Genomic DNA, 24,226 nt, shown 5'->3' with positions numbered 1-24,226 from the left:
TACAGATTTTCTCTCTATTTATTTGTATTATCTATTACTGAGAGTTAAGTGTTACCAGAGATTTCTCTATCTCTTCTTTTATTCCTATTGGTTTGTTTTGTGTATTTTAAAGCTCTGTTCTAAGAAATATATACATTTAGGATTGTTGTGTCTTTTTGGATAGTTGACCTCTTTGTCATTATGTAATGTCCTTTGTCATCCCTAGAAACATTCCTTGTTCTCAAGTCCATTTTGTGTGATATTAATAGAGCTACTCCAACCTTTTTTTATTTCTATTTACACAAAATATTTTCCCATCCTTTTACTTTTGTCCTATCTAAATCTTTATAATTAAAGTGGATTTCTTGTAGAGAACAAATAGTTGGTTTTGCTTTTTTTAATCCAACCTGACAATTTCTACCTTTTAATTGGTCTATTTAGATTGCTTACATTTAAGACAATAGTTGATATAGTTGGATTAAAATCTGCCATCTTGTAAGATGTTTTCTATTTGTTCCATCTGATCTTCTTTCTTTTTAACTCTTTTTCTGTCTTCCTTTGATTAACTGAGTATATTTTATAACTCTATTTTACCTCTACTATTGGCTTATAGCTTATACATTTTAAGATTTTTCACTGGTTATTTTTGGTTTGACAATAGTATTATTTTACATTTGTTTTAGGTATACAGCACAATGGTTAGATAATTATATAATTTTCAAAGTGATCCCCTTGATAATTTTAGTACTGGCACCATACATAGTTACTACAATATTATTGACTATATTCCCTATGCTGTACTTTACATTCTATGACTATTTTGTAACTCCTTAATCCCTTTACCTTTTTTACCCAGCCCCTTATCCCATCCCATTTGTTCTCTGTTTCTATGAGTCTGTTTCTTTTTTGTTTGTTCATTTATCTGGTTCTTTGTATTCCACATATAAGTGAAATCTTATGGTATTTGCCTGTCTGTCTGACTTATTTCACTTAGCATAATACCCTCTAAATCCATCCATGTTGTCACCAATGGTGAGATTTCATTCTTTTTTATGGCTGAGTAATATTCCATTGTTTATATGTCCCACCACTTTTTTATCTACAAGTCTATTGATGGGCACCTGGGTTGCCTTCATGTCTTGGTTATTGTAAATAATGCTGCAATAAACAGAGGGTGCATATATTCTTTCAAATTAGTGTTTCAGGTTTCTTTGAATATATTCCCAGAAGTGGAATCACTAGGTCATAAGGCAGTTCTATTTTTAATATTTTGAGGAACTTCCACACTGTTTTCCACAGTGGCTGCATTCTCACCAACAGTGCACGAGGGTTCCCTTTTCTCCACATCCTTGGCAAAACTTGTTGTTCATTTATTTATTGATGATAGGTGTAAGGTGATATCTCATTGTGGTTTTAATTTGCATTTCTCAGATAATAGTGACATTGAGTATCTTTTCACATGTCTTTTGGTCATCAGTATATATGTCTTTCTTGAAGAAATATCTACTCAGGTCCTCTGCCCATTTTTAAATTAGATTGTTTGTTCTTTGGAGTTGAGTTGTATGAGTTCTTTATAAATTTTGGATATTAACCCCATATAGGATGTTTCATTGGCAAATATCTTCTCCCATTCAGTAGTATGTCTTTTTGTTTTGTTGATGGTTTCCATTGCTGTGCACTTTTTAGTTTGATGTAGTCTCATTTGTTTATTGTTTCTTTTGTTTCCATTGCCCAAGGAGATATATTAGAAAAAATATTACTAAGAGCAATGCCAGAGAGTTTACTCCCTATGTTTTCTTCTAGCAGTTTTATGGGTTTGGGTCTTACATTTAAGTTTTTAATCCATTTTGAGTTTATTCTTGTGTATGGTGTAAGAAGGTGATCTATGTTCATTTTTTTGCACATATGTGTCCAGTTTTCCCAACACTATTTATTGAATAAACTGTCTTTACCCCATTGTATGTTCTTGACTCCTTTGTCACATATTAACTGACCATAAAGACATGGGTTTATTTCTGGGCTCTCTTTTCTGTTCCATTGAGCTATATATCTGTTTTTATGCCAGTACCATGCTGTTTTTTATTACTATGGCCTTGTAGTGTAGTTTGATATCAAGTAGTGTGATACCTCCAACTTTGTTCTTCTTTCTCAAGATTTCTGTGGCTATTGGGGGTCTTCTGTTGTTCCATATACATTTTTGGATTATTTGTTTTAGTTCTGTGAAAAATGCCATTGGTATTTTGTTAGGGATTGTATTGAATCTATAGATTGCTTTGGGTAGGATGGACATTTTTTAGAAATTTATCTTTACTGTCGAAGGATTCAAATGTCCCCTCTCTCCCCATTGATCCCCTCCACCCTGCACCTCTCCCCACAGGCCTTTACCTCACATGTGTCCATGGGTTATGCATATATGCATATAAGTTCTTAAGTTAATCTCTCCCACCCACCCATCCCTGCCTTCCCTCTGAGATTCATCAGCCTGTTCCACACTTCTATGTCTCTGGATCTATTTTGTTCGTTGGTTTATTTTGTTCATTATATTCCACATATGAGTAAGACCATGTGATACTTGTCTTTCTCTGACTGGCTCATTTCACTTAGCATAATACTTACCCGGTCCCACCATGCTGTCTCATAGGGTAAGGAGGTCTTCTTTTTTACTAGCTGCATAGTATTCCATGGTGTAAATGTCTGAGAAGATGCTTGATATGATTTCAATCTTCCCGACCTTGTAGAGATTTGTTTTGGGTCCTAACATGTAGTCTGTCTTTGAGAATATCCCATGTGCACTTGAGGAGTCTTCTCTCATTTTGAATTTTTTGGAATAGTTTGAGAAGGATAGGTGTTAGATTTTCTTTGAATGTTTGGTAAAACTCACCTGTGAAGTTCAGGAGTTTTGTTTGCTGAGAGTTTTATTATTATTATTATTATTATTGCTTTAATTTCATTAGTTGCAATCGGTTTGTTCAGATTTTATGATTCTTCTTGATTCAGTTTTGGAAGATTGTACATGTCTATGAATTTATTCACTTATTTCAGATTGTCCAATTTGTTGGCATATAGTTATTGGTAATATTTTCTTATGATCCTTTGTATTTCTGTGATGTTAGTTGTTACATCTCTTCTGTTTCTGATTTTATTTATTTGGGTCCTCTCTCTTTTTTTTCCTTTATGAGTCTGGTTAAAGGTTTGTCAACCTTGTTTATCTTTTCAAAGCACCAGCTCTTGATTTCATTGATCTTTTGTATTTTTTAGACTCTATTTTGTTTATTTCCACTCTGATCTTTATGATTTCCTTCCTTCTACTCATTTTGGGCTCTGTTTATGTTCTTTTCTAGTTCCTTTAGGTGCAAAGTTAGATTTATTTGAGATCTTTTTGTTTCTTGAGGTAGAGCTGTACTGCTATGAATTTCCCTCTTAGGACTGCCTTTGAGGTGTCCCACAGATTTGGGTCATTGTTTTCTCATTTTCATTTGTCTCAAGGTACTTTTAACTGCTTCCTTGATCTCATTGTTAGCCCACTCATTATTTAGTAGAATGTAATTTAGTGCCCATGTTTTTGTGTGTTTTTTGGTTTTCTTCTTGTAAATGATTTCTAGTTTCATACCATTATGGACAGAGAACATTCTTGATATAATTTCAATTGTTGAAAATTTATTGAAACTTGTTTTGTGGCCTAACATATAGCCTATCCTGGAAAATATTCCATAGGCACTTGAAAAGAATATATATTCTGCTGGTTTTTGGTGAAATGCTCTAAAAATATCAATTAAATCCATTTTGCCTAGTGTATCATTTAAGGTCACTGTTTCCATGTTCATTTTCTGTCTGGAAGATCTATCCATTGATGACAATGGGTTGTTCAAGTCCCCTTTTATGGCTGCATTACTGTCCATCTCCCCCTTTATGTCTGTCAATATTTGCTTTATATATTTAGGCGCTCCTATATCAGGTGCATAAATGTTTACAAGGGTTATATCCTCCTCTTGGATTGATTCCTTTATCATTATGTAATATCTTCTTTGTCTCTTATTATAGCCTTTATTTGAAAGCCTATTTTTTCTGATATGAGTATTGCTAACCCAGCTTTTAATTTTTGTTTCCATTTGCATGCATTATCTTTTTCCATCATTTTACTTTCAGTCTGTGTGTGTGTTTTTCTATCTCGAGTGGGTCTCTTGTAGACACCATATGTATGGGTCTTGTTTTTTAATCCATTAAACTACCCTATGTCTTTTGGTTGGAGCATTTAAACCATTGATGTTAAAAGTGATTATTGGTATGTAGTTATTGCCATTTCATTATTCATATTTATGTTCTTTTTTCTTCCTTTCATCTTCTTTTTAAAGAAATTTCTTTACCATTCCTTGTAATACTGGTTTGGTGGTGATGAACCCCTTTAGCTTTTTCTTGTTTGGGAAGTTTTTTATACCTCTCCAATTTTAAAAGATAGCCTTGCTGGATAGCATAGTCTTGGTTGTATGTCCTTGCTTTTTATCAATTTGAATATTTCATGCCAATCCCTTCTGGCCTGAAAAGTTTCTGTTGAGAAATCAACTGACAGTCTTATGGGAGCTCCCTCGTAGAAAATTATCTTTCTCTTGCTACTTAAGATTTTCTCTTTGTCTTTAACCTTTGCCATTTTAATTATGATGTGTCTTGGTGTGGGCCTCTTTGGGTTCTTGTTTGGGACTCTGCACTTTCTGGACTTGTCTATTTCTTTTGTCAGGATAGGGAAATTTTCAGTCATTATCTCTTTAAATAGGTTCTCAATCCCTTGCTTTCTCTTCTCTTTCAGGTACCCCTATGATGGGAATGTTGTTACATTTGATATTGTCCCCGAGGTCCCTTAAACTATCCTCATTGTTTCAAAGTTTGTTTTCTTTTTGCTGTTCTGAATGTGTATTTTCTGCTATCTTGTCTTCCAAATCACAGATTCGATCCGCTGCTTCATCTAATCTGCTGTTGATTCCTTCTAATGTACCCTTCATTTCAGATATTGTATTCTTCATTTTGACTAGATCTTTTTTTAATGGTTTCTGTGTCCTTTTTTATGCTTACTATCTCTTTGTTGAAATTCTCTCTAAGTTTCTTGAGCATTCTTATAACCTGTGTTTTGAATTCTGTATCTGGTAGACTTCTTGCCTCCATTTCATTTAGCTCTTTTTCTGGAGACTTCTCCTGTTTTTTCATTTGGGACATGTTTCCTTTTCTCCCCATTTTGGCTACCTCTCTATATTTGTTTCTATGTATTAGATAGATCTGCTATGTCTCCCAGTCTTGGCATGGTAGCCTTATGCAGTAGGTGTCCCGTGGACCCCAGTGACACAGTGACCCTGGCCACCTGAGCTGGGGTTCTCCAGGAGTATCTCTTGTGTTAGTTGTATTTGCCCTCCTGTTGTAGTTGAGCCTTGATTGCTGTTGGCACATCAGTGAGTGGGACTGACCCTCAGGTTAACTGGCTATGAGGATTGGCCATGACCACAGTGTATGGTCTGCTATGGGAGTGCTGACCCCATGGAGAGGGATTTTCCCCAGTAGGGTCTGGTGCCTGCTGAGACTACCCTTTGGGTGTGCTGTTTGTGGAGCTGATCAGGTGGTGTTCTGTTGTGGTCTGAAGCTGGCCACCAGGTGTGTTGGTTTTAGAGACTCTGGGGGCTCCAGTGCAGGTCAGTGTGATATACTGCCTGTGACTGGTTTGGGACTACCTGCTAGGAGCTACAAAGTGATCAATGGTTGGTAGCTCTCTGTGCTGGGCCTAGATGTGTGTGCAAGAGGCCATGCTGTGAACCAAGGCTGGCTACCATTGGTACTGGGCCTGTAGCAGGTCAGCAAAAGGCCCAAGGCACTCTAAGACCTGCCACCACCTGCCAGGTTCTGGTAAAGCTCAGCTTCCTAAATAGCATAGGGTGATATGCAAGTTGAGTGAGGCAGGATCTCAGGGAGTCACCAGGGTGGGGTGAGTGGTATTTATCAGGTTAATACAGATTCAGATTCATACCAGTGCTGAGCCTGAGGCCACTCAGCAAAGGTCTCAGAGTACATCAAGGCCAGCCCACCTGGGCCTGTGGATCTTTGCCAACTGTCTGGAGGCCTACAACCTTTGCAGTGGGTCTGGGTCTCAGGGAGTCATGAGGGTGGAGCTAGTGGAGTTCACCAGGCTAATGCAGAATCAGGTTTGGACATGTGGGATGGGGGCTGTACACAAGGACAATGGCAGTTGTACCTTCTGCCCTTGCCCTGAAGCCACACAACTTAGTTTCTCCTGTATGTCTCTGGCACCTCCAAGCTCAACCAGAATTCCTTAAGATTTTTAAGAAAAGTTTCAATGCAGGCCCAGGCTGATTGCTGCTAAAAGAGCCTTGGGCAGTGCAGGAGCTGGGTTGTGGCAGGTTCAGATTTGGTCACGTGTGGGGAGGTCTCAACACAGGAAACAGTGGTCATCCTCCAGCCTTCACTCTGAAGCCACACAACTAAGTTCTTTAGAATTTTTCTATGTTTACGATCATGTCATCTATGAATAGAGAGAATTTACATTTTCTTTTTTAGTTTGGATGCCTTTTATTTCTTTTTCTTTGTGATTGTTTTGGTTAAAACTTCCAGTATGATATTGAATAGAAGTGGTAAAAGCATCATCCTTGTCTTGTTAGCTGTGAATATTTTATATATGCCCTTAATCATGTTAAGAATATTGCCCTTTATTCCTAGTTTGTTTGCTGTTTTATCATGAAAGCATGTCAGAGTTTATGCATCATTTGAGATGATCATGTCAATTTTGTCTCATTCCACTAATGTGGTGTATTAGATTGATTTTCATATGTTGAATCATCTTTGCATTTTGGTGACAAACACCACTTGGTCATCTGTATAATCATTTTAATATGTTGTTGGACTTGGTTGGCTAGTATCTTTGTTGAGTATATTTTCAGCTATATTTATAAGAGACTTTGGTCTAGTTCCTGTGATATCTTTGTCTGGCTTTGATGTCATGGTAATACTGGTCTCATAGAATGAGTTGAAAAGTTCCCTCAACTTCTATTTTTTTAATTAATTAGAAAATAATTGGGGAGAGAAACAAAATGGGGGCATAGGTAACAGCTGCGCCCGCCGCCTCCCGCAACCACATCAAAATTACAACTAAAATACAGAACAACCATCACTCAGAGCCTCCTGAAATCTAGCTGAACAGAAGCCCCACAACCAGGGGACTGAAGAAGCACCGAGACGGTAGGAGGGGCGCAGACGCGGATGGATCGGGGCTGAATCGGAGACGAGGCCGCGGGCCCACACCCGGTGCCACAGTTTAAGCCCGGGAGGGCATCTCTGCGGTGGGGGTTTCCCAGAGGAGGGAGGGGTCCCAGCCCCACATCAGGGCCCCAGCCCAGAGCCCCAGGGCCAGGAAGACACAACTCCAGGCTGTGAAACCAGCGGGGACTGTCCCTGAGGGTCGCGGAGGCTGCGGGAGCCCCAGCAGCTCCCCTTAAGGGCCCGGCAGGGACTCACTCGGACGCTCCCTCTGAGCCCAGCGCCGGGCAGCAGCCAGAAAGGACCCGGGACACTCGGGGGAAACTAACCTGCCTGAGATCCGGGCGAGAGGCGGAGGGGCGGCTTCCTCCTGGGCAGAAGGGCTGGCGGAGGCCATGGCTCCTGTGGCGAGTCCTCCCCGCACACAGCCGGCAGGCAGGCGCCATGTTTGAGTCGCCAGCACCTGACTCACACCTTTGGCCCCGCCCCGTGATTCCCGGAGGCCCCGCCCCTCCCCAACTGCAGCTCATCCAGGCCATTTCCAGGGGCTTTTCTATGCAAGTGGCCTCTCAAGCCTCATGCTTAGGACTTTCCTAAAATCTCTCAAACAAGCAGCAGCGGGCCCCACATGTCTTGATAAGTGGCCCCAGGCCTGCACTAGCAGCAGCTGCATTGGCTCATAGCTTGGCCTCTCCTGGACAACACCAAGCCCAGCACAAGTAGCAGCCAACTACGGTTTGCTGTGTAGCTCATGCTGGGGGGCCCTGGGCAAGGCACTGGCACAGGCTGACTTTGCACCTCCTGGGAGGCCCCAGAGACAGTGCACCTGGTGGTCAGACTCTACCACGCTGGATTACAACCCTACCACATCCACGAGTGACACTCAAGGGGCGGACTTGGTGAACACCAAAGCTCCACTGAAGTAATTCCTGCTCCATAGGGGTGTCTCCAGCACAGCAGCTCTTTGGCTGTAGTTGCAGCTGGTCCTCACGGCCAACTGGCTAGGGGTCAGTTCCTTCCAGTGATGCCAACTGCAAACAAGGCTCAACTACAATAGGACAGTGCACACAGCCCACACAAGGGAGCACCTAGAAGGCCCAGCTCAGGTGACTGGGGAGGCTGAGCCACTGGGCCCCACAGGACACCTACTACACAAAGCCACTCTACAAATTCCAGGAGACAGAGCAGCTCTACCTAATGCATAGAAACAAACACCTGGAAGCAGCCAAAATGTGGAGGCAAAGAAACATGTCACAAAGGAAAGAATAGAAGAAATCTCTAGAAGAGGAACTAAATGAAATAGATCCAAGCAAGCTAACAGATACAGAGTTCAGAATTTTGTTTATAAGGATGTTTAAGCTGACTATTAGGGAAATAACTGAGAAAATCAATCACATAATAAAGTACCAATTTGAAATGAAGGCTACACAAACTGAAATGAAGAATAATTTACAGGGAATCAACAGTAGAGTAGAGGATGCTGAGAATCAAATCAGCAATTTGGAACATAAGGAAACAAAAAACACCCAACCAGAAGAGCAAAAAGAAAAAAGAATCCAGAAATATGAAGATAGTATAAGGAGCCTCTGGGACAACTTCAAGAGGCCCAACATTCGTATTATTGGGGTACCAGAAAGGGAAGAAAGAGACCAAGAAATTGAAAACCTACTTGAAAAATAATTACAGAAAACTTCCCCTACCTGGGGAAAGAAATTGACTTACAAGTCCAGGAAGCACAGAGGGTCCCAAACAAGAGGAACCCAAAGAGGCCCACAGCAAGACACATCACCATTAAAATGCCAAGAGTTAAAGACAAAGAGAGAATCTTAAAAACAGCAAGAGAAAAGCAATTAGTTACCTACAAGGGAGCACCCATACGACTGTCAGCTGATTTCTCAACAGAAACTTTGCAGGCCAGAAGGGAGTGGCAAGAAATATTCAAAGTGATGAAAAACTTGGAACTACAACCAAGATTGCTCTACCCAGCAAAGCTATCATTTAGAATTGAAGGTCAGATAAAGAGCTTCACAGATAAGAAAAAGCTAAAGGAGTTCATCACCACCAGACCAGCCCTACAGGAAATGTTGAAGGGTCTTCTTTAAGAAGAAGCTAATGAACAAAAGAATCTGACAAACTAAATAGATCCAGAGACATTGACGCATGCAACAGACGATCATATCTCAGAGGAAAGAGGGAAGGGGGGTGGAGGGTGGGAAGAGATTAACCAAAGAAGTTATATGCATATATGCATAACCCATGGACACAGTCAATAATGGGGTGAAGGCCTGGGGAGGGGGTGGGAGCAAAGTGGAGGGGGTCAGTTGGGGGGGGGGGAATGGGACACCTGTAATACTCTCAACAATAAAGATAAATTTTAAAAAATAAATGAAATAAAATAAAATAAAATAAGAAAATAACTGGTATGAATTCTTCTTTAAATGTTTGATAGAACTCACCAGCAAAGCTATATGGTCCTGGGCTTTTCTTTGTTGGGAAGTTTTTGATTACTGATTTAATCTCTTTGCTAGTTATAGGTATATTCAAATTTTCTATTTCTTCTTGAGTCAGTTTTGGTTGGTATTGATAATTACTAAAGGTTCAAAACATCTTCCTGAAAAAAATATGTATATATAAAATATATTACATATATCTCAGTACATGGAACGAATGATCATTTTCCTGGGGCAGTGTTATGTTGGAATTTTTTAGTTTTAGGAAGTAACTCTACAACCATGTTATTTAGAAATAGGAAAGGAAATATTAAGCGATCAGCTAAAAGGGGTAAAAGCAATTGCCTCCAGGAAAGGAAAGGGCAGAGGAATGTTACTTTTTTTAAAGAAATATAGCAGCACAATTAGACTCTTTGTTAAAATAAATAAAACTTAATGAATCCATGAAAAGGCAATTCTACAACCAGGCTGCCTGGATCCAAATCCCACCTCCACCATTTGGAAGCTGTGTAATCATGGGCCAGTTTCAAGTGTCTGATCTCTCTGAACCACGGTTTTTCCATCTGTGAAATGAGAATGATAACAGTACCTACCACATAACGTTTTTGTGGGGACCAAAGGAGATCATGAATGTAAAGGGACTGGCTTTTGAGTGTCCTGCAAATGGAAGCTTTTTACTGCTATTATCAGGTTCTTCCAGACCAACCTAACTTCCCTTATGGCTTCGCCAGAGCCACCTGGCCACTCTGGAGACACCCATTTGTGCTACTGACTGACTGCTTGACCTTGGGCACGTCTCTTCTGCCAGGGCCCTTTGGAAGTGGCCTCAGAGGGCGCCACACTTCACCAGCTCCCTCAGGCTCAGGCTGGCCCTGCCCCAGACTTCAACCCCTCCCCCTAGGGGTCAAGGCTTTGTTTTGTTCTAAAGACCCAAGATTTCCAAACCCTGTGGTTGCCTTGCCTAGCTAAAAGGGGAAGAAGGGGATCAGCCCGAGGAGGAGGAGGAAGAGGGAAGCAAGACAAATAGCTGGTGCAGTGGACAGGAACGTGTCCAGCCGGCGCTCCTGGTCCCTGCAGAGCCAGCAGCTGGAGCCCAGTGCCTGCCCAGCCCCAGCCCTGCATCAGCCTGCCGCCTCCCCGCAGAAGCCATGGGCCCAGGGCCTCTGCTGGTCCTGCTGGTGGCCACAGCTTGGCATGGTAAGAGCAGAACTGAGGGCCCTGGGTATGTGTGTGTGTGTGTGGGGGGGGGGGCTGTGACAGCAAGGTTCCCCATGGAACGACCCTAAACTCCTGCCCTTCACTCGGTGTACCCTCTCTCTGCTTCCATCTCCCCAGCCTGGTCTGCAGGTGTGTGGCTACTTGCTTTGGAGAGGTGCTAAAGGGTGGAGGCAGCCTGGCCAGGGATGTGGATCAGTCCCAGCTCTGATGTTGACTCACTGTGTCCTGAACAAGCCCCTGATGCTATCAGGGCTTCAGTGTCCACATCTATTCAATGGCAGGAGTCGGGGGCCCAGACTAAAGCAAAGCTTTTCAAACTTTACTGTGCATACAAATTACCTGGGGAGCCCTGGCTGGTTTAGATCAGTGGTTAGAGCAATGGCCTGCAGGCTGAAGGGTCTTGGGTTCAATTTTGGTCAAGGGCATGTACCTTGGTTGCAGACTTGAATCCTGGCCCCTGGTCAAGGTGTGTTCGGGAGGCAACCCAATCAATGTGTCTCTCTCACATCGATGTTTCTCTTTCTCTCTCTCTCCCTTCCACTTTCTCTGAAAAGCAATGGACATTAAATAATACAAACCAAAACAAATTACCTGGGGATCTTGTTACAGTGCAGATTCTAACTCAGTAGGTTTCAGTGCTACCTGAGATGCTGTATTTCTAACAAGCTCCTAAGACATGCACATGCTGCTGGTCCAGATCTACAGTGGGCAGGGAGGCCCTGGAGAGCCCCTGATAGCTCTGCGGGCTCTGCCAGCTGTGACCCGCTGATTGTAGGCAGGACCTGAGTTGGAAAGGCCCAAAGGGGCAGTGGTCCTTCCTTGGGAGGCTTGGGTAAAGAAGGGTTGGAAGGAAAGCTAAGAGGCAAGTGAACAAGGCTGTGGGGGAGTCAAGGGATGGGGTCAGAGCACCCTAGATGGAGAGAGGCTTGCTAAGACCCTGGACTAAGGAGGGGCTGTGTCCCAGGCCTTGGTGTGTAGTGTGTGTGTGTGTTGAGGGAGAGGAGTGAAAGTTGAGGGATATCCTGGGAGCTGATGATGGAGGGTAAGTGGGAGAAAGGGAGGTTTCGGGCGTGGGGAGAATTGGGGAGCTAAGAAGAGAGGGGGAAGCCTGGACAGAAGCAGAAGGGGGCCTTGGGCAATGTTCACCATGCCCTAACCTCCACTTCGGGAGGCCAGGGCCTGAGCAGGCTTCCCTTTCCCACCAGCCAAGCCAGCAGGAGGAAAATTGGGGAGGGGGGAGGTGTCAGCTGAGGGTGTCAGCTCTGTCTTGCGTGAATATCCAGGACAACAGGACAAGGCAAAACAGGACAGACGCCTCTGTCTGACCACATTTCCAAGAGGCCAAGGCTAGAGGGACGGGGCGGGGGAGAGGAAGAAACGCCTGTAAGACCAGACGGGTGTAGAAGTGGAACACAGAATCCGAGATCACAGATCCTGCAGTCACAGACTCTGACCTTTAAAGATTATAAACTTTAGATATCAGCATGTCAAGACCAGAAGGGAGGTTAGACTTGGAGCAATTAAAGCACAGCCCAGGGCAGGAGCTCTAGATGGGAGCCGGGGACTGTGTACTCCCTCCCTGAATCCTCGCAGACCTCTCAGGGGTGGAAATTCAATTATTCCACTGGACAGAGGGCAGCGTGAGGGGCAGACAGGTGAGGGCACCTACCCAGTCTGTAAGGGAGAACCAAGTTTCTCACTCACACTGTGTAGCCCCACAGCCCACGCTCTCCCCTGCAATAACCCCCGGCCCAGGGCCTGCATCGCTGCAGCTGCAGTGGGGCAACGCCAGCTCTGTTGGGATTAGCAGACAGCCTGCCAGGGATGCTGCTGCCCCTCTGCTGGTGGTCACATGGCACAGGAGACCTGTTGTCCCCAGCTGTCGGCCTGGCAGTATCCACCGGTTCACTCTATCACTTATGTTGATCAGAAGCTTGGGCACAGAGGCTGCACACCCCTGATGGGTACAACATCAAAATATAAATTAAATCCTCCCGAAGTCATTAAAAAAAAATATCTTCACCTGAGGATATGTTTTTCATTGATTTTAGAGAGAGGATGAGAAACATCAGAAACATTGGGAGAGAGAGAAAGATAAACATAAGAAACATCGAGCTATTGCCTCCCACACATGCCCCAACCTGGGTATGTGCCCTGGCCGGGAATCGAACCCACCACCTTTTGGTGTGCGGGAGGATGGTCCAACCCAGCCTCACCGGCCAAGGCCCTCATGAAATAATTTGACAGAGAAGATCTTTCTGACTCTGGGGTAGATGGTGGGCTGGGGATGGATAGATCCACCTAAGGCGCTTGTGTGCAGGACAGTGGAGAGGCCCCGAGTGCCCTCAGGACTGGGGTGTCCGTGTTCTCATGTCAGAGCCAAGGGGTTGTGATCATCAGGGCACCCAGTGGGTCAGTGGCAGGGCCAGGCCCCGCAGTCCAGGGTGTTCTGATGCCCAGCAGGTAGCAATGCCTCTCCTGGGAGTCTCTCCCCCAGAGAGGGGACAGTGGCTAGGAGGGTCAGGAAGCAGAAGTGAGAGCATCCCAGGGAGAAGGGACACAGGCAGAGAGGAAACCGGGGGCCCGGCTGGGCGTCAGCAATATGTTTCCGCCGGCACAGGCCAGGGCGCCTGGCAGCCCCTCCAAGGCCTTAAATCAGCTCTCACTTCCCTCCTTGGCCCCTATTTTAGGCCCTGGAGAAATGCTGACACTGCAGAGGCAACGGGCCTTCTTCCCGGAGGGCCTGGTATGGGTTTTAAGTTCTCTTTTGTCCTTCAAGAAAGTTTTCCTTAAAAGAGATTGGCTTTCTGATACACACAGTAGCGCTGGGGGTTGGGGTAGGGAAGATCATAAACATAACAGCTAACTCTTAGTACTTATTTGGTGACAGGTGATGTTCTAAGGGCTTTCCATGCATTTAAGCCTCCTGACATCCCAATAAATGGGTACAACTATTGCCCCCAATTTATAGGTGGGGAAGGTGAGGCACAGAGCCTCTGAACCATCCCACTGCGCTACAGACCAGACATCCAGTGGTGGGAATGGGTACAACAGAAGAATTAGAACCTTTTTTATTCCGCTGGGCCAAAACCCTACACCTTCCTACCCATGTGAATTAAGTCAGAGGACTTCGTCATGAACTTGCCATTCATCTGTCTCCTCCTTTCCTTGTGTGAAACTCCTGCTTTGAGCCAGGCCCTAAGTATGGGAGTAAGTGCGCAGCCCACTTCAGGAGGCGGAAGGAATCTGCTCCTGGGGAGAGGAATAGTGGGTGATAGCTGGAGAGACCAAGGCAGAGGCTGGGGGCCCCCGAGGGACAGCGGCCTGGTGAAAGGCCAAGAAAGCTCCCAGCCCCTCTTTCTCAGAGGAGGGGCCTGCTGGGCGTCAGAGACACCAGTCCATCTCTGAGCAGCTTGGGGTGGGGGCCTGAGCACATGACCAGAGAAGGGCAGGGGCTTGTTCAGGGTGATCCTGTAAGTCACAGCTGAGCCCCAGCACCAGCACCACCCCTGCCAGGGCACCACCCATCTCAGAGGCAGGTAATGGCCCGGAGGGTGTCACCTTAGGCCTCACTTCTGTTTGCTATCTTTCCTCTACCAGCTCAAGGGGTCCCCGTGATAGAGCCCAGTGTCTCTGAGCTGGTCGTGATGCCAGGCACGACGGTGACCCTGCGATGTGTGGGCAATGGCAGTGTGGAATGGGATGGCCCCACCTCCTTCCCACACTGGACCCTGGACCCTGATGCCCCCAGCAGCATCCTGACCACAAACAATGCTACTTTCCAAAACACGGGGACCTATCGCTGCACTGAGCCCGGAGACCCCCTGGGGGGCAGTGCCAGCATTCACCTCTACGTCAAAGGTGAGGACTCCAGGCCCACTCCCAAGAGGCCTGGCCCAGCAACCCCAGCAGGAATGGGCAGGAGGGCTGGGCTTTAATATTAGCAATCATGAAGAACTAGCTCCATATTTATCAAGTGTCTTCCCAGAACAAGGACCTGTGGCAGCGCTTCTAACTTAATATAGTCCTCACAATAACCCTGCAAGTAGGTTCCATAATTACGCCCATTTTTCAGAGGCTCAGAGGGGTTGAGTCATTTGCTCAAGCTCACATAGCATCAAGTAGTAGGGCTGGACTTGGCTCCAAAGCCCCCACTCTGAAGCATCAGCTGAGCCTCCCTGGTACAGTGTGACCTCAGGCAAAGGATCAGCATCTCCGAGCCTCCCTGTCACCAATGTCCAGGGACCACTTAGCCCGGTAGAGGGAGGGCAGTTGTAACCCTGTATCCCCCTGTAACCCAGACCCTGCTCGGCCCTGGAATTTGCTGGCCCAGGAAGTGACAGTGTTCGAGGGCCAGGATGCCCTGCTGCCCTGCCTGCTCACCGACCCGGCACTGGAGGCTGGTGTCTCACTGGTGCGGGTGCGTAACCGGCCTGTCCTGCGCCACACCAACTACTCCTTCTCACCCCGGCACGGCTTCACGATTCACAACGCCAGGTACCTTGACAACCAGGATTACCAATGCAGCGCTCAAGTCGCCGGCAGGATGGTGACGTCGCTCGGCATCCGTCTTAAAGTGCAGAAAGGTGCGTGGGGCCAGGAGGGACAGGCCAGGCATGGAGGGCAGGGAGGGGGACCTGGCCACCATGCTAGTGGTGGCTGGGCCCCATGTGATGGGACATAACGGGTATCCCCTTGATTTTACTTCTTCCTTCCAATTGTGCCACAGTCACCTTTGGGGCACCTGCTGGGGAAAGACACGCAAGGTGTGTGGGGCGGGAAGACATACTACATGCAAGTAAATAACTAGTGGGCAGAACACTCAGATCAGAAACCATTAACAAGGCGATGGAATTAAGTGTGTGGGGACAAGGGGAGGGGAGCCTTGCTAAGGGATTGACATTTCATTTGAGCGGAAATGTGAATGACGAGAAGGTGGCCCTCAAAGGTGTATTTCAGCAGAGAAAACAGCAGGTACAAAGTCATGAGGTGGGGAGAGGCTCGGAATGCTCCAGGAACAGGAGGAAAACCTGAAGCTCTCCCACACCCTCACACATGGATCCCACTCAGTGCCAGCCTGGTGCTGGGCACTGGACACATGAAAGAGGGGTGGTGAGCCCAGTGACAGGGAGGTGGTGGTGGGCGGGTGGGACAGCTTGAACTGTGTGTAGGGGGGCTGGGGGACAGAGGTAGTGCAGGCTCACTCCTTTCCCCCCTCACCCCTGCTGGGCTGGGGGTCATGATTCTAGTTTCTGGAAGGACTGTGAATAAGGAGGCCCCAGGTTCAGGACCTGAGGAAGGAAGCAGGTCCCTGGAATGGCCGGGGTCAGAGCAGCATGGGTGGCCCCAGGCCCTGGCCTTGAGGCCACAAAACCTGCCCAAGAAGTTAAAGGTCCCCACTCTGTGGGTAGAGGAGGCCTTTAGGGGGAGTCCCCCAAACCATCCTGCAGAGCCCTGGGCTACCCTGGATCCCGGTTCTGCCACGACCCCTTGAGCGACCTTTGATGTGTCCTTTAGTGTCCCTGGACCTTGGGAAACTGGCTTAGATCATCTTTCAACAACAGCAACAGTCACAGATATTAATTCAGTGCCTACTACATGTCAAGCACTGGGCTAGCAGCTGGGACTATCCGCTCGAGAGAAAGTAAATGACGAACCAATTGTGACAAGAAACCCAGACAGAGAAAGCTAGACGTGTGTGTGTGTTGGGGGGCAGTGAGGCTAAATGATCACTGAAGTCCTCTCTGAGGAATGTTTGAGCTAAAGATCTGAGGGGTGAAAACAGGTACCCATTCAAAGTGTGGGAGAGAGAGCACTCCAGGAACGTGGGGCGAGCGAAAGGGCCTCCGGTGGGAAGGCCAGTGTGGGTGCAGGGTGCTGGGGTGGTCAGCAACGGCGATGTAGGAAGGACTTTGACTTTTCATTCTGAGAGTGATGGGAAGCCACTGAATACTGGCACAGGAGAAGGGCATGATCCAATGCACCTTCTTAAGCATTCAACTCTGGTGGCTGTGAGGAGTCCAAGTGGTAGAGGGGTTGGCCAGGAAGCAGGGGGGCCTTCCGGGTGGCTGTTGCAGGGGCCCAGAGCAGAGAGGGCTGTGAGACTGGGGAGAGGCGGCAGTGATGGAGGGAAGTGGACTTTTCAAGGTCTCTTAGGAGATACTACTTGCTGGCAGGGAAATTGAAGCATCAAGGGCACCTCCCAGGGTTTGGGATGGGAACGTGGTGGGAGCCCCCGCCAGTAGCCTGGCCCATGGCAGGGAGCAGAGCAAAAGCTCTGGCCTGGGTGTTCATGGGTCCCTCCCTCTGCCCTCAGTTGTCCCAAGGCCCCCGACTGTGACACTGGAGCCTGCAGAGCTGGTGCGGATTCGAGGGGAGGCTGCCCAGATTGTGTGCTCAGCCAGTGACGTTGATGTTAAGTTTGACGTCTCCCTCCAACGAGGAAACACCAAGGTCAGTCCCCAGGGAGATAGCAGGGTGAAGTCTGCCCATCTTCCCAATACACTGGGCCCTGCAGGATAGGCCCCCAGCCCTACCATAAGCTGGCTCTCTAGGCTGAGGGCACGGCCCAGGTCCATAGAGGGGAGTGGACTCACCAGGATCTCACTGGCAGTCAGTAGCTGGTCCAAAATCAGAACTCAGCTCATGCCGCTGAAGACAAGATCCAGATGTCAGTTCACTTCGGGCCACCTTTGAAGCCCAGGGATGTAAGTGCTATTTCAGAAAGACTTTCTTTGAGAGAGAGGGAAGAAGAGGGAGCATTCCCAGGAGGAACTGGCATTAGGCTGCCTTTGAGAACCCCCTCCTGTCCCGCTTTGCCTACTGTATGCCAGGCACAGCCATTGCGTACAACATCTCATTTCCTCTTCACTGCAGCCCTGGAAGCACGGGGCCAGTCATTGTCCCATTTTACAGATGGAAAAATTGAGGCTCAGAGATCAGTCCCTTGCCCAAGGAAAGGAAGATAATAATCCTTAAAGGATGAGGGTTTGAACCCAAGTCTTTCTAATCCCTAAACAACCTTGGTATAGCATTTCCATTTCTTCCGGCTGCAGCTCGCAATCTCTGAACACACCGACTTCCGTGATAACAGTTACCAGAAAGTCCTGACCCTCAACCTCGATCAAGTAGGCTTCCAAGATGCTGGCATCTACACCTGTGTGGCCACCAATGCCCGGGGTGCCCACTCCACCTCCATGGTTTTCCGGGTGGTAGGTGAGCATCAGGATGGTGGGGGAGGGCTGGCAGGGATCCTGGAGTGAGGGACGTACATAAGGGATTGAGAGAGAGGGAGCTGAAGGCAGAGAAGAAGACACTGTTCAGAATATCTCTCCTAGAACCCTCTTATCCTAGGCCTGGAACACTCACGAAACAAGCACGTGAACAAACAATGCTCACGCAGTGTGATCATGGGGGAAGTGCAGAGTGTCCTGGCACACCGAGGGGACTGGGGGCTCTGGGGCTCCCTCCCTCTTCTGCTTCTCCTTTCCATCCTCAGACTCCCAGAGTAGCTTGATTTTAATTTATACAAGATTTAATGAGAAGAAACTAGTTATGACTCTTTTAGATACAGGTAACAGAAACCAACTCAAACTGGCCTAGTCAAAAGAGTATCTTATTGGCCTTATAGCTAAAAGCCCATGGATATGAGCTTCAGGTACAGTTGGGTCTAGGTGTTCAGATGATGTGGACAAGAATCTGCTCTTTCTTAACTCTCAGCTGTACATTTTTTTTTTTTGTGGAACCTCAAAAAGCACCAGGCATGATAACCCTAATAGAATGAGGTCTTTTCTTTTCCCAGAGTTCCGACAAAAATCATGGAAATGTGTGTCGTGGACTCATGGACTCATGTGCCTATCCCCAACCAATCGCTGGTCAAAAGGGGACATGTTACTCTGGCTGGCTGGCCTGAGTCACATGCCTACTTTAGAGCTAGATGTGGAAGCCACGTTGATTGAACTACTTCCAGAAGAAGGGGAAATGGGTGGGGCATGTGAAAAAAACAGTGGACTTTTCTTTACTGCTAAAAATTTTTTCAAAAAGTTATAACCAGAGATATATTCAACCTCTTCATTATGCAAATAACGAGGTGAAGGCATCAGGGAGGAGAGTTTTCCCAGGGACTCAGTGAGGAGAAGAGTTTGGAGCCCTAGGCTTCTGTGGTGGGTGTGGGAAGAGAGATGTTAGAGGACAAGCACTGGTTAGGGATGGGGACTGTGGGACTGGCACATTGTAGGCAGGCAGGAGGGCCCAGCTGAAGGACTGGATTGACAAGTGGGTGACCAAATGAACAAGCAAACTAGGACATCACCCCACTGATGCCAGATCTGTGTTCTGCTTTCTAGAGAGTGCCTACCTGAACTTGACCTCTGAGCAGAACCTCCTCCAGGAGGTGGCCCTGGGTAAGAAGCTCAACCTCCAGGTCACAGTGGAGGCCTACCCGGACCTACAAGCCTTTAACTGGACCTATGGGGGACCCTTCTCTGACCACGAACCCAAGCTCAATTTTGTCACCGTCAAGGATACATACAGGTACCAGCTATCAGTTCTCATCTGCATAGCCCCACAGCAGATGGGGAACGCTTCAGCCAGAGTCAGGATACTTGGGTCCTGTCTCAACCTTGCTGTGTGACCTGGAGCGAGTCCCTTCCCCTTTCTGCATCTCACTTGCCCTGACTGTGTAGAACCTCAATCTCAGTCATCTGTGTTTGAGATTTAGATCAAATTTGCATAGCCCCCTGCCCCACATCCTTGGGAAATGCCCCCCAAAATTCTACTTTTTCTGGGGGGGTATACATTCTCATGGTCATCCAAGAACTCTCAGTCTCATTCATTCTCCTCTTTCCAGGCCAATCCAAATGTAGAAGACAATGCCCCATGATTTCCACTTCTAGACACATTTCTATAATGATTGCACAGGGTATCTGCCACATGCACAGGTTTGAGGGTGGGAAAGAGGGAGTTCACACCACCCAATCACAGACACATCAAGAAGTTCTTTAAAGGCCTGTGGTCACCTAGCCCTGAGAATCTCTCATGGGCCACTCAACAGGCTCAAATTCTTCTCATAAAGTGCTACCTGACTGCATCCTGTCTTCTCTCAGAATCCTGCTTTTCCCACATGCACAACATTTTAGGAATCTATTTTTTCTGTCTCCTTGTGGACTATGTCCTCAGGGTCTTATTTTCATGGCCTAACCAGGTAGCTTTCTAAACAAGAGTTTCCTCCCTAAGGGAAATGCTGGTACTCTGTAATGAGAAAAGAAGTTAAAACAATAGTGTCTTTACTGATCTCTTTGAATGAGAGCGGACAGTTCGATCAAGGATGGCAAGTATGTGGCATGTATGTGATAACGTCCCCTCCCATTCTCAAGACAGATATCCCTATGCCACTTTCTGCAGCATCTAGATGCAACCTCAGATTCCTTCTCAACACAGTCTCCAGACAGCAGTTCCATCATAAATGGCTCATGAGAGCAGACCTGTTTGCTATCCCTGGGCTAAATAATCCCTTAGACACCTTCCTAATTCCAAACTCTCCAGGGTTCTCTTTCTAGTTCCTGAAGCCCAGACCTCACTGGCTCCCGGACTCTTGCTTGTCAGTCATTAAAACCTACAAGGATGTTCCCTTGTCCTCACCTTCCTCCTCCCAGGGCCACTATCCTTCCTGGCCAGAATTTCTAACTTCCTCTCATCTAAAGCAGAAGTTCTGAACCTGGAGTCTGCAGGCCCCTGACAGGGGGGTTTATGGACAGATTTCAGGGATCTATAAGCAACAGGAATATTGCAGAAAGGAGCCAGGGAGAGCCCCCCAAACACAGTAGTCTGGGGCCATTCATCAAAAGGCAGACACGCCTGCACACCAAACAGCCACTGCACTTAGCTCAAGCGATGGGTGTGTTCATAATGGTCACTTTGAGACATCCACAGAAGTGAAATTCTCTTAGTTTAAGAGGAAACAGTTATCATGAAAAATGACACGTGTAGAGAGGTTCTGTACACCTAAGGTCTGAAGGAGATTGCCCTTTGAAGACAATGCATTTTCGTCTTGGGTCATGACTGAGGACATTTTCCAAAAGAGCTGGAAATTTGCTATAATTTATTTTTTTAAAACTTTTTCATCGCCCAAACAATACACATTCACTGTGGATACATTTTAAAATAGAGAGTAAGAAAATAATTTAAAAATCACCTGGAGTCAGTGCAGGATCACTTGTTGTTTGCATTTGCCTCCAGGCTTTTTCTGTAATAAAGGGTGCCATTAAATTGAGTGTCTGCAGTGAGTGAGTGTGTCAAGCACTCTGAGTATATAGTCCTTTAATCTTATGCCAAGTCTGTGAATTAATTTCCATCAGTGTTGCGCTCACTGAAAAGGAACAGAAGGGTCAGAGAGGTTAAGTACTTGTCTAAGGTCACACAGCTGAGAACTGGCAGCATAGGAATTGACCCCCAGTCTCTAGAGCCTAATGGCTACATCCTACTTCTTATTCCTCTCACAGCCCCTCTGGGCAGGGTTGGAGCTTTAGGGATGGCAACTGGTTTGGATGCCAATGCTTTCAGCAGGGATGGCTTAGCCCAGTGATGGTGGCGGAAGCAGGTACATTCAGTGGGGCCTGTGATGTGCCTCCCAGTGTCGGCACTTTACAGACCTCACCTGTACCTCAGAACAAAACTGCTTTACAGATAAGAGAACCAATTAGGGAAATCGGGTTGGTGGTTTTCGCACGTCTCATTGGCACCTGGCTCGAGTTCCTGGTTCAGTCAAGGCTTTTGTGCCCTAGCTGAGCCTGTTAGAGTGGTTGTCTGAGCCCACTGTCCTGGTGGGGACCATCCTGGGCTCACCCAGACGTCCTGCCCCTCTCATGCAGGTACACCTCCACCCTCTCCCTGCCTCGCCTGAAGCCCTCTGAGGCCGGCCGCTACTCCTTCCTGGCCAGAAATGCCAGAGGCGAGGAGGCCCTGACCTTTGAGATCACCCTTCGATGTAAGTGACGGAGCAGGGTGGTGGGGACATGGGGTCCTGGAGAGATGAGCTGGGAAAGGTTGGGGGAGAGGAAGCTCAGTGCAAGGTGATCAGACAAGGGGATTTGAGGCCTCTGGGCTGATCCCTCTGCCTTCTACTCTTTTCCTCTGCAGACCCCCCAGAGGTAAGGGTCATGTGGAACCCCAGCAATGGTTCTGGAACCATGCTCTGTGAAGCCTCCGGGTATCCCCAGCCTAACGTGACGTGGGTGCTATGCGGGGGCCATACTGATAGGTAAGTGGGCTCCTCTCACCTACCTCGCCCAGAAAGAGGGGCTGGGCACCCTGAAACTCTGAGCCACACACTGCTCTTCCCAGATGCGATGAGGCCCAAGCGCTGCTGGTCTTCGAGGACCCATACCCCAAGATCGTGAGCCAGGAGCCCTTCCACAAGGTGACTGTCCAGAGCCTGCTGGTCACTGGGACCTTGGAACACAACAGGACGTATGAGTGCAGGGCCCACAACAGTGCGGGGAACAGCTCCAACACCTTCCAGCCCATCTCAGCAGGTGAGCCTGCGTCCGCCCCTCCAGGCTGGGACAGGAAGGGGCCCAGGACACTGCCCCAGCTCAAGGAGCCAGAATTCTAATGTGGCGCTTACCCAGATCCCAGCTGAACCAAGTCCTACCTCTGTGGGTCCCACTCCAGGCCCCTCCTAAACAAAGGTTTCCTGAAGTGGCCAGATGGAGTAGTCCAAAATCCCCAGGACTGGAGGTAGGGGGGAAGGGTGGAGGGGAAGCAGGCATCCAGAGAGAAAGCAGCCAGAAGCAAGCACAGCCTAACTGGCCCCTCTGCTCATGCCCTGCATTTGAACTCGTGCATTAATTCACAAGTATTTATTTGGCATCTGCTGCATCCCAGGGACCTACTCAGTGCAGGGGAGCGTATCTCCATGCATCAGTGCGGCTGCACTGTTGAGGGGAAGGGATGCCCATCTCTGGGTTGCACAAAGGCTCCGTGTGGGGAGCTCTCTCATCTGTGCAGAAGCCCACAGCACTCTGACTTCTGACAAGCAGATCTTAGCACCCATGTGCCAGACTTAGCAAGGCTCTCTGGGCCAGAGAGGACAAAGCGGGAGCCTCTGCCTGGCTCAGAGGTAGCCCCTCAAGTGCCCAGCTGCTGGCCGCTGCCAGGACCCGTCTCCACACGCAGCTGCTATGGCTGCTCCCAGTCTCCCTGTGCCAGGCACTGTGCTAAGCTTTATAGGCATTGTCTTGATGAAGTGGTTCATCCCTAGGAGGTCAGTACTATTTCCCTTTGACTTTGGAGATGATGAACCTGAGGCTTTGGGAGCAGTTACAGGTTCAATGCCACATACCTCCTAAGTAGCAGAGGTGAGATTTGGCCTCAGACCCATGCCATTGGTCTGGGCAAGGTGATGGAAATGACGTCTTTCAAAACATCAAGGGAACTACGAGTTACTGATCTGAGAAGAGGAGACCCAGGGGCCATGAGCCTGGCTTTCAGGCCCCATGAAGGGTTGCATTGGTCCCAAAGGGCACTCAGGGAAGCAGCAGACAAGGGGCTCCCCTAGACACAAGGCTGTGATTCTGGCAGGGTTTGGGGCTGGGCATGAGCAGAGCTGGAGGGCCTGACCTCCCTGCCCCTGGCCCCTGGCCCCTGGCTGGGGACAGTCTGCAGGAAGGCTCCCTGAGGCTCTGCAGGCTTCCATGTGAGAGGATACTTTATTCAGTCAAAGCATTTACTGAGTGCCCACTGTGTTCCAGGAAATGCACTGGCCTGTTCTCGGGGTGTGGGGGTGTGGGGGGGGTCACAGAGAGCCCCTGCGGCTCACTCCTCTGCCCGCCCCTCCCAGGAGCCATCATGCAGCTCTCTGAGGAGCCCCTCTTCACTCCCGTGCTGGTCGCCTGCCTGTCCATCATGGCCTTGCTGCTGCTGCTGCTCCTGTTGCTTCTGTACAAGTACAAGCAGGTGAGTCTGCACAGGGAGGAACAGCTAGGCCCTGAGTGTGCTGGACCCTGGGACGGCACCGCCAGGCCACACGGTTCTCCCTTCAGCTCCCAAGCACCCGCTCATCTTGTCAGCCAGTCATTCAGCCAACAGCTCTTTAGTGGGCACCTACTGTGGGCCAATGTGGGCCAGGTGCCAAGCTCGGAGCCTCTGAGGCTCTGCCCTCACAGGTTCACTGTCTAGGGCAGGGTGAGGTCAATAAGCAAGTCACCAGGAGAGCGAGGGTGGAAGATGCTCTGGGAGAGGAATTGGCTTGGAAGAGTATAAGCGCCGGATCCTGTCCCAGCCGGGGGCTCGCAGGCACACGGAGGGGACAACACAGGCCCGGCCTGTGTCTC

The 24,226-nt window shown here is 47.9% G+C and overlaps 1 protein-coding gene across 1 annotated transcript in view; it reads left to right on the top strand.

The window, feature by feature from the left end:
• The first annotated feature begins 10,703 nt into the window (after positions 1-10,703).
• The window catches only part of CSF1R (colony stimulating factor 1 receptor), a 26,413-nt gene continuing 12,890 nt past the window's right edge, over positions 10,704-24,226 (top strand). Inside the window, exons 1-10 of the mRNA XM_016210602.2 lie at positions 10,704-10,874; positions 14,496-14,756; positions 15,197-15,481; positions 17,212-17,348; positions 17,951-18,110; positions 19,241-19,427; positions 21,764-21,879; positions 22,032-22,152; positions 22,236-22,426; positions 23,734-23,849. Of these exons, the coding sequence (XP_016066088.2) occupies positions 10,826-10,874; positions 14,496-14,756; positions 15,197-15,481; positions 17,212-17,348; positions 17,951-18,110; positions 19,241-19,427; positions 21,764-21,879; positions 22,032-22,152; positions 22,236-22,426; positions 23,734-23,849 (1,623 nt within the window). The 5' untranslated portion in view covers positions 10,704-10,825. The remainder of the gene's footprint in view (positions 10,875-14,495; positions 14,757-15,196; positions 15,482-17,211; positions 17,349-17,950; positions 18,111-19,240; positions 19,428-21,763; positions 21,880-22,031; positions 22,153-22,235; positions 22,427-23,733; positions 23,850-24,226) is intronic.

Source organism: Miniopterus natalensis, chromosome 4 (assembly GCF_054644295.1).
Source record: "Miniopterus natalensis isolate mMinNat1 chromosome 4, mMinNat1.hap1, whole genome shotgun sequence".
Lineage (NCBI taxonomy): Eukaryota > Metazoa > Chordata > Mammalia > Chiroptera > Miniopteridae > Miniopterus > Miniopterus natalensis.
The sequence above is the reverse complement of the archived record's forward strand: the minus strand, read 5'-3'. Positions and strand labels throughout refer to the sequence as shown.